The sequence below is a fragment of the Solanum stenotomum genome, chromosome 11 (genome assembly GCF_019186545.1).
Source record: "Solanum stenotomum isolate F172 chromosome 11, ASM1918654v1, whole genome shotgun sequence".
Taxonomy (NCBI): Eukaryota; Viridiplantae; Streptophyta; class Magnoliopsida; order Solanales; family Solanaceae; genus Solanum; species Solanum stenotomum.
Genome location: NC_064292.1, coordinates 48,435,380 through 48,446,309, shown reverse-complemented (window position 1 = coordinate 48,446,309; position 10,930 = coordinate 48,435,380). Strand labels below are relative to the sequence as shown.

The following is a 10,930-nucleotide window of genomic DNA, read 5'->3' as shown; positions in this document are numbered from 1 at the left end:
TAAACCATTCAGTTAGTAAAGTAGTCAAAAGTCTCAAAATCAAACAATGAAGGGCTTTATCTGCAAATAATCAGAAGAAAAAAAACTAACAAGTGTACTCATGAAGAATTTTAGGCATCTAAGGGTAGTGATCAATAAAGCGGGCAAGAATTATAAGATCGTTAGGCAAAAAAATACTTAGTGATTTATTCTCATAGATAGCATGTACCACATAGAATTAGTCAATGTTGGTGGGAGATAACAAAGTACTTGTAAATAAGTCGAGATGCGTGCAAGCTAGCTTGACCACTACAATTATTAAAAAAGAAGATGGTGAGCTTTTTGCACGAGTAAATGCACGGAAACTTTAACTTGATACTGTTGGTCGAATAACTTCCACTGTATGGTAGATTGGATTTGAAGTAAAGAAACAATGTGTCATGAGAATCTTTCAAAGTAAAATCGACATAACGTCTCAAATAAAACACATCACACGTGATTCACAGCAATGATAAGAGAAACAAAAACTAGCCAGTATTTCAATTTTTAGTTTTGTCTAAATTCTCAAAGATATCTACCTATCTATCCAATTCAACTTTTTAAGTTCCGGTCCCAAGCCCGCACGTGCAATTTTATCTCGTGATTGAAATCATGAGATAAAATCAGCATTTGACTATGAAATCCATTACAAAAGTACTGTTTAAATGTTAGATCAATACAAACTTAGCTAAGAAGAAACAATATAGAACAAAAGGGAACCATAGACAATACCAATATTGAGACTAAGATTTAGGCATTGGTGTTACACTTGCATTAAGTTTTGATAGATGTCCTTAAACTTGTCCATGATTATATGTATATATACAATACTCTTATGTATTTATGCTTGAAGGAAGTAGATACTCTATTATGGTAAAAACATCATATATACTGAATTGGATTCCATTTCCTCTCACAACAATTAGTAAATCTACATTATTGACTTCCCAAGTGTTTCAGATTGCCCAAGTTACAGCATTCCCACTAGAAAGAAAACAGGACTAAAAATACAAACATTCTACCTAGATTCACTAGCATGAGTTTCAGAGCCTCTCAAGAACGATCGTCGCCACCATATCTGGAATGATTTGCTAAGGTTAGGGCATTCAGTACCATGCTTTGAGAAACACTTGAACCAATCCATAAACAGAATATATTGTTCCTTCAAAGGAAGAGTAAGGAGTGCTTGACCCATCGCTTCCTCCAGTGCCTTCATGTCTAGGCCTTTTTTACATCTCTGTAACCATCCAAAGTCCAATAGCATCGGTCTAAACCATGTCTGAAGAAGCCCCGACCTTGCTTCAGAGCGGCAATGCATTTTCCCAGTGCCCATTGCTATGAATAGCATAGCTGTCACCCGGCTAAGCTCGTATCTGACCAATGGAGATGCGCATTTATGCATTGCAAGCAACTGACTTTGTTTGGTCCATATATCCACCAAGTCCTCCGCCATCTGGTGATCGAGCAAAATTTCAAGCAGCCATATGATGTTGTCAACCTGCTTAGATATGCGGTCAATCAGGGTCCGGTCTTCTTTCTTAGCCAATTTTACAGATGGACTCGTAGCAGTTGCCTCCTCAAGCAAACTAACAAGTGAACTTATACAAGATAGGCATATTGCAAATATATCCACCTTGTTCAGATCAGAGCAGTCCTTTTCATAGACTGAGCTTTTGCACAGGAGACCCTTGACTAAGGATTTTAGCTCGTTTCTTGAATTGGCATCAACGCAGGTGGTCACAGACCAAACAAGCTGCTTAGACAAAGTCTGTTGGGAATCTGTCATATCTAGAGCATAGAGTCTGGCCGAAATGTCTCTAGCTGTTTCATGATCAAACTTCATTTTATTAAACAATCTTCTCAATTTCTCTTCCTCTTCCTCAGTCCAAGGAACAGCTTCAAGGTACTTCAAACACGATAAAACACTCCGGTTGAATTTGATTCCAGCTGATACCTAAACATTAACCAGGGATAGCATGAAACCACCAAGACAAGTTGAAGATAGGGGAGAGAGAGAAGTCAAATACTAGCCAAACAACAAGGGGTGTATTTTATTGGTAGTGTGCATAAGAATTGGGCTGAATAGGCCAATAGGGTGTATTAGTAATACTAGAATTTTCTTATCCACTGTTTGGTTTCGTGTATTACGAGTAGTTCTGTCTTTACCCATGTTTATCCATGTATTAATAATAGCCCATGTATTGCTAGTACCATGGTTTGCTATGTATTAGTTATACACCCTATAATACTGAATAGTGTGTATACCTAATATATATATTAGTTATACATATGCTCAAAATCGTACCAAACAAAAGATCAAATAATACCATAACTAATACATATGGTTAGACTCTCTAATGCATCCTGCCAATTGATCCCATAGAGTTCATCACACAGTGAACATTTTTCCTTTCATGGAAGATGTAAGGTCAAATTTCTCGATTAAATAAAAGAGGATCTTCAATATATGCACAACAATTCAGTACCCTTAGAAGATGGGGACGAAAAAGCTTAAACTGGCAACCCAGCCGCCGTGTAAAACCAATGGTGGAACAAGGAAAAAGAGACCCGAAACTCCATGCAGATAAGAACAATTACAAAACAAAGACACTCAGTAGAAGTGGACCCTCTTTCACATTAAATTCAGTAACAGAAATAGCAACCTGCAGCAGTTTTTAATACTTAAAACTAATTCAGCAGAAAATTAGTAGAATGCAAAACTTGACCAGAGGACTGATTTGATAGGCATTTAGAAGACTAAAGAAACAAAAGGATGCACATGCATTCTGGGAAAACATACCAACCAAAAGTGTTTACAGGTTTTACTGGCCACAAGGCAAAGCTTTTTCCTACATGACATAACTTAGCAGTTCCATTATAACTAATACTTAGAAATTAGAGAAAATATTACAATTTTTTTCTCCAAGTTAGAGAAAAGTTGAATAAGTTTTTGCTTCCACAATTAGGAAAACGGAGATTCACTCACTTCCAATCCTTTTCTTTATTTTTCATTCCTAGATGAACAACATTACCAGATTTTGCATAACTAAAACAGAAAATAATGCTAATTTCTATTTCATTGCAGTTAATCTTTTCTGAATTTATTCGATAATTAATCTTCCTTTGTCCATTTATTCTTTATTTCCTTGTGGGGGATGGATGGGAGGTTTTGGTGTTTATCCTTTGACCAATTTGTATAATATTTGGTCTACTCCATTTCTTGGTAAATTTAAGTGAATGAACAGTACACAGACACAATTGAGACTGCATTTAACACGACATAAATCAGAATCCAATAGCATCATTCTCTTTGTACAATAATGGTCCCTATATCAGATAAATTTCACCTCTTGCAAAGATAATAGAGGTCCATTATAGCTCTCTCTAAGTTGTACCAAGAAAGTCAACAGTGCAAGTCGGTTTGAAGCAACTTGATAAAAAACTTGGAGATGGATAAGAAGATAAGGAAATATGGGTAGTAACCAAGCCACAGCAAAGAAAAAAGAGTCATCCAAGAAATGAAGTGAAACTTTTATACTTGTATACCAGGGCATAATAGAAAAGTAACATTGGGAAGAGCAGGAGGTTCTTGGAGTTCTGGGAGTAGAAAGTTAGAAAGATCCACATCAAATACAAAAGTTAAGGGTTTTTTTTGCAGGCATCAATTACGGAGAACAAACTTGTTCCACTGTTTGGTAAAGCTCTGGCCATTTCAGGCACCTTTGTATGCATCCTGAAAGCTACAGAACTATAGAGCTTCATGAGATTTTGAAAGGTTGGAGATATCAGGAAGAATTTAACTGGATGATGAAAAGAATACAGCAAAGCAGACATGTTAGACGGCAGCATTATATCACACTGAGTAACTGAGGTTGCACCACCTTAAGAGCTTTGCAACTTTCATTGGGCAATTAGAAATTTGTTCAAGAATAAAGAAGAGGAAGTTCACTATAGAACTTTCCCTATAAGAGAATGGTCCCAGCCAAACACTAGACTTAAGGAAATAGTCAGACCTCTATTAAGAACACTGAATTAGCCTTGTACCATAAATACGCCGGAAAGAACCTTTGGGGTTTCAAGGGACCAGCAGTGCAAGAATTAATCTCGGTAAACTGAACCAACCATGCAGTTTCTAATGAGTCTATGTGGTTGTTCCAACCTTAGTAGCTTATATAATAAGCTTCAAGCATGGAATATAAGATGCCAACTTCTTCAAGTTCTCTACATATTCTTCTATATTTGATAAAACATATGGGATGTTCCATATTCTTAGATGAAAAAGTAATTATTTAAGAATAACCGTGCTATTTCCAATTGTTCTGCTAAGGTCTGTGTGCCTAATTAGTGTTCAAACATGGAATATATGTCGCCAATTTCATCACGAGTTCTCTACATACTATTCACATTGCTTAAAAACATGTGAGAAGTTCCACAGTCTCAAATAAACAAGTACTAATTCATTCAGGAATCACCATCAATGCACCCCAATACCTAATAGTCAATTGACAAATTTTCAGTTTTTTAAGTAACTCAACTACCTCCTCTGTCCCAAATTAACTAACCTATATTGACTTGCCAAATTTGATAACCAAATTATCCATATTCTATTTCACCTTTTCGGAAACAAAGCTTAATTAATTCACAGCATTTTCATCTTAGTGTAATAAGTACCTATTAATGCTTTCCAAATAAAAAAAGTTGGGACACTTGAAATGATTGATGAAGTAGTAAAAATTATAGATCTTCAGAAGATTACCTCGAGAACATCAATGGCGCGATAAGCACCGACCCTGAGAAGTTTCCGAGGAATATCATCCTCAAACATAAGCTCAATTGTATCGCGAAAAACACCTAAATTCTCCACATCAGGCACCTCTATCCTACACAAACCCCTCGAATTTTTCCGATAGTCAGCAATCAAATCAGCAAAAACAGAACTATTGGTACTAAGAACCTCAGAGCTAAGCTCCAACACTAAACCACCACCATTCTTTCCCTTCAGATTCAACCTCACATCAAAGATCCCCAAACTACAATCATCCCTAACCCCAACCCCAACCCCACCACTAGCTTGCTGCTCACAATCAACCGGAGTCGGCGACTTGGGTATCTCAGGGAAACTAACCGGGCCGGTCGGGTTTAGGGTTTCGTCGATAGAATCAATCGGAGAGACCCGACCCGGTGAGAGGATCCGACGTGGGTCAATTCGGGTCAGTCTGGAGGGGTTTTGAGGAGAATTAGGGAAAGAAGATAAGGAATTGGAAGAAGACTTCGTGGGTACTTCCGGTTTTAGAAAAGATTGGGTCTTCTTGGGATTTTGAGCCGGAACTACAGCTGGGTTCTCCGGACTGTGTGGTGGCACAGTAAATGAGCAACACCAAGCCCGGCGATGATGTGACGGCGGTTCACGGCGGCGATTGTGGTGGTGAGGTTGAGATTTCAGGCGCGTTGGGTCGTGCATTTCGAGGCTAAAAAGGTTAAAAGATACAGAAGTACAGTATGTATGTTTGAAACTTTGAATGGTTCAAGAACTACACAGTCTACAGAGTACTCAGTTTGATCCGATATGTAGAAATGTGGAAACTTTACATTTCTTGGGAAATGGGCGTAACCATGTTCTTCTCTAGGGCGAAGAATTGGTGGAGAAGAGATTCTGATGCTTTGTGAAGCTGACGGCAAAAGCAACAGTATAGATACGGGCAAAGTGAGCTGTGAAATTGAATTTACTTTTTTCCTTTTTTTAATGCACTAAGCTGTCACTATGCGCAGAATTATCCGAAGAAGAATCAAATCAACAACAAATTATTGTATATCATTTTATCTTGTATTTACAAGAGCTATTTTTATATTTCAAATATCTTGATTACGTGATAATAACTTTACAGTTAAAAAATTTCCTTCCAGCTTATTCAAAATAAGTTGGAAGAGATGTTTAAGCCGTACGGAGTTCGAAAAAATCCAAATTATTAAAAAATTATTGTATACTATCTTATCTTGCATTTACGAGAGATGTTTTTATAACTTAAGTGCATGACCTCTTAATTAGATGATAATAATTTTACCGCTAAAAGTCTCCTTCCAACTTGGCAATAAAGTTTAAAAGTAAAATGAAAATTTTGATCTTAAATATTTTTTAATCATTTATGTAATTATAAATCATATTATTAAAGATATAAAAAAAAATTCATGTTAAGTCATTTGAAAAATAATATTTTTTTTAAAAATGAACTAAAAAAGAAGAAGTGCAAAAAAATTGAGATAAAAGGAAGTAAGTATTTATTTCTTTCATCTTCTAATGGAAAAAAAAGGGAAAAGAAGATTTTGAATATTTATTTAATAAAGTAATTGACAGATCCACTTGTTGCCTTTTTTATTTTAAAGCCTAGTGGGTGCATAATGAGTGGGAAGAAGACTATATTCTATTTTAGATTGGATGACAAATGAAATATTTCTAAGAAATAAATTAACAAAATACAATGAATAATATTTAAATAAATTAAAAAGAAAATTGTGTTTTCTTAATAATTATGATGTTTAAATTAATTTACGTACATCTTAATTAATTTGATAAGATATTTGTTATCTACTCCAACAAAATGTTAGCTTATATGTCTAAAGGGAAACATTCTCTTCAAAAAAGGATGGCTTGGATGAATTTTCGATAAAATAAATGTTCCATACATTTGGATTATAATAAACTTTTGGTAAGTATAACCTTCATAAATAGTGGTTTAACTTATTCACATAATCACGTTAGTATTTGGTCCTTTTGGAAGTAACTTTCATAAGTAGTGGTTTAACTTATTCACACCAGTATTTGATCCTTTTGAAGAGACATTCCATGTCTCTTCAAGGGCTTGGAGAGAACAAGCAAAATTCAACATGTATTCCTTGAAAGGATCAAGGAAGAGACTAATGATTCATGATGTTATGTCATTGTTAAATGTTATGGATTTGATTCCTTTAAAAATGTGATCGATCACTCTTTTCGATTGTGATAAGTCAATTTTGACCTATCCTATCGTTCACATATCATTTTCTGATTCGCTCATTTATCTAATTCGATTTTTAGCTCATAAAATTCATCAAACTCCTTTTTTTAGTTTTTTAGTTTTTTAGTTTTTTATTGTTTTGCTTTTGTCATTATATGTTAATTAAAGAAGAAAAAGAAGCCGTGGGATCTTTATAGTTATTCAAAGTCGATTAAATTTTTAAGGGATAATTATCTAACGAGACAAGATTATATATCATACTTATCTTTTTTTATCAAACAAAGATATTATATAGATTACATAATATTAAGGAGATATTACATTAGTAGTAGATGCACCTGATCCTACAAGGTATGGGGACATAGGATCTCCTTGACATTATACTTATCGTTATAAATATAACTTTTTAAAATTACCAAACATAATTATTTTATGGATTTTCTAGCAAATACTCAATACTCACATTTAATTCATCCTCAACTGGTCTCATATGTTCCTCTCTCTCATTTTCTTCTAACTACAACTTAAGCCCTTATTCAAACGAGTGACAACTGACAATATATTTGATGAGACTTCAAGAAGAAACTTAGGAGTCGTTTGGTAGAGTGTATAAAAATAATGCAAATATAGTGTATTAGTTATGTTGAGATTTTTCTTATGTAGTGTTTGGTCTGATGTACTAAAAATATCATACATTGCATAATTATTTCTTAAAAAATATTTGTTTACGAAAATACCCTCCACAAATATAGTGGAAAGGGCGTGAAAAAGTTTTTGAGGGACAATTGTGTCTTTAATTATGCTAATGCATAATGTCACCCCCTGAGCCTGCACCATGGACGTGGCCGGCACTCGAAGACCATTGTTGGCCTCAAGCGAACCCTTGGCCTGGCTTATTAACTCAGGGGAAGACTATATGCATATTTATAAAGATCAATAGCACACTACTCAACTTAACTAATGAAATAACTTAGAATGTTTAATAGTCAACATTCAACTTGGCCAAAATGGCAACTTAAGTCTTAACATATGAATGAAAAGTAAAGACAATTGAATTGACTGTCTGACTGTCTATGAAGCCTCTAAATAACTGAGATAGATGTCGGGACAGGCCCGCGACATCCTAATGAGCTAATACTAAAACTGAAAACAATGTGAATGAGTCATCTGGAATGCAAAGAGGCTCACCAACAAACTCTGAACTGCTCACTGGATCAACGAATGGGTCGGATGTCGATCCTAGTTACATGTGTCTGCATCATAAAACGATGCAGGTCAACTGACATCAGTACATTGAATGTACGAGTATGTGAGTTGGAATGCTAAAATAACATAGGCTCAAAAGAGATTATGAAAGAAATACCTACCTTGGCTCTTCTTAACTCTTGAATACTTAAATAAACTAATTTCATTATAAAGCAATTTAAAACAAATGCAATATAAAGAAAAACTGTTGAAAACATGTTGTCAATTCATAATCATAATATCATAAAAAGACAAACTATGCTCCCTCTTAAAGTCTACTTGTGCAATGCATGAATGAAGTCTCATACCCCCATTCACACTAAGCAGAACCCCTTGAGAAACCATGATACTATTGATGTGGGAGTTTCTTTAATCGACAACCATCACTTAAGAACTATAGTGATGATACAACGCTTTACCTCACACTGCCGAGGCCATCCTATACCTTGTCGTGATATAGGAAGCTAACTCACTAAGTGGATCCACTAGTCTATGCCAAAGGATTCATATAAAAGGTATGACCCTTTTATACCCATGATGACTACATGGTTTATGGGGGNNAATCGACAACCATCACTTAAGAACTATAGTGATGATACTGTTACGACCCGATTTCGAAAACTAAGGTTTCGGAACCAATTTCGCAACTTTGGCAATTTTTGTTGAGTTTTGAAAAATTTTATAATTTGGAAGTCGCCACTTAATTCTTTAGGAAAAATTAAGAAAACCATTTAAAAGGAAATATTTTGAAAGAAGATATTCTAAATAAAACCAGAGTCGGATAAGGGTTCGAATAATTCTCTAAGGAAGGGTTTATGCATCTTAGAGAATCCGCTAACACGCGGTTGACCGGCGGATTTAAAAGTTTGGCTAATTTTATAAAATAAAAGAATTACTTATAAAAATCTTGTTTGAAACAGATAAGAAAAAAAAAAAAATCTTCTGATTTTTGTAAAACCTCAAAATAATCCTAACTTGAAACTTTCATCCATAGTCAAGTTTTGAACCATACAATTAATTCAAACTTACCAACATGGATCGAGACACCTTGTTTAACAACTATGAAAGGATATAGAAAATCTTTAAATCATTCATACAAAGTCTTAAATTATTTTAAAAGAGAACTAATTTTAGTTTAAGAAACTTAACAACTCTATCCTAGTCAAAATTCAGACTAAAATAGTTAATTCAAAACTCATAAACATAGATTCAAAGCTAATTACTAACTATGAAAGAATATGAATAATTCTCAAGTTAGTCTAAGAGCTTAAGTTGCCTAACTTGAAAGAGTTTTAAATACTTAAAATAAACGACTAACGAAATAGAAGAGCTACTTAAAAACTTCCAAGGATTCGTCTAAGTTAGATAAAAGAAAGATCAACAACCACAAAAATAACAAGGTAAATAAATATAAACAATATATAAGATAACTAAGAACTTTCAGCCCATAAGCTATCATTTCAGGGCTGAAAGTAATGTCTTTTCCCGTTTAGATTTTGGGTTTTTGACCCCAAAATGTTTCTGTTCCTGCTGTGCTATTCTCAAACTTTGGAAATCCAAGAAATGCTGCACTTCCAGCCCTTTGAGGCTGCTGCAAATTTGCTGCGCTTTTCGATTGGATACTCAAATCCAAATTTCAATTTTTAGCTCTTTTAGGACTGTCACTGCTGCTGCCTTCTTGGGATTTTAACCCAATAACATGGATTTCTATTCACAACTCGGATGAGGTCGACTCGAAGAGGTGTATATGCAAGAGAGGGGAGTCCATTGGACTCGAACGAGAGTTCATGCGAAATAGAGAAAAGTAAGAAGAATTAGCACATGTAGCGAGAAAATGACACTAAGTTTTAAACATTCAAACACTAGTATGCAACCACAAAAATAAAAAAATAATAAAAAATAATAATAAAGCTATTGCTAAGTTCATAAATCCACAAAATGATTAATTAATCACCGGACCTTTTGATCTATACAACCAGCAAAAGGAATACTTGTAAAGGCCAAAATTGTACTAAACAATGCAAAACAATAATTAATCATTGACTAGTGACTTCTTTCACTCAATGCGCACATCTATAATAAAACTACATAAGCAGACCTTTCAAGCCGCAACTCTCGTGAAATCGAATAACACAACTTATATAATTTAGATAGGAGAAAATAAATTCCAGATTTAAACCAGTTAAAATCAAACATACTAGAGCTAATGGAGTCGAACAATATTAAGAAAGATGAGAACTGGACAGGTTTTAAAACAAAGAAAACTAATTAAATATCTCAAACTCAAACTAATCTTTAAAGCAGGGGATTTTATTTTTTTAAAAAAAAAAGATAGCTAGAGCAGAAGATTACTACAAGAAGCTTTACGAGGAGACAAACAGAGGACATTCAATACTAGATGACACGTCTCAAATGATCAGTTTAAGGCACGAAATAGAAAGAAACTGCTAAACGAGCTCACATTTAAAAATCAAAACGACACCGCTATTTAATTTGAGAAACAAAGAAACCTTGAAATAATCCACATGATACGGAGGAATTAAAAGGAGATTTAACCATCTAAACTAAAAAAAAATGCCTAACATAAGACAAACAAAATCCGTTTCCGATACAACTAAGAAAAAGAAAAAAAAACTAAAACTATTAAGAGCGGATTGCGGGTATTTAGAAGTTGT

At 34.4% G+C, this 10,930-nt stretch overlaps 1 protein-coding gene across 1 annotated transcript; it reads right to left on the bottom strand.

Annotated features, from left to right (window-relative positions):
* Positions 1–919: 919 nt before the first annotated feature.
* On the bottom strand, positions 920–5,739 carry LOC125844302 (BTB/POZ domain-containing protein At2g13690). Its single transcript, XM_049523590.1, has 2 exons — positions 4,775–5,739; positions 920–1,972 (listed from the first exon to the last, which is right to left on the bottom strand). The coding sequence occupies exons 1-2, from the start codon at positions 5,477–5,479 to the stop codon at positions 1,037–1,039; spliced, it is 1,641 nt and encodes a 546-aa protein (XP_049379547.1). The 5' UTR covers positions 5,480–5,739; the 3' UTR covers positions 920–1,036.
* Between the last annotated feature and the right edge of the window lie 5,191 nt (positions 5,740–10,930).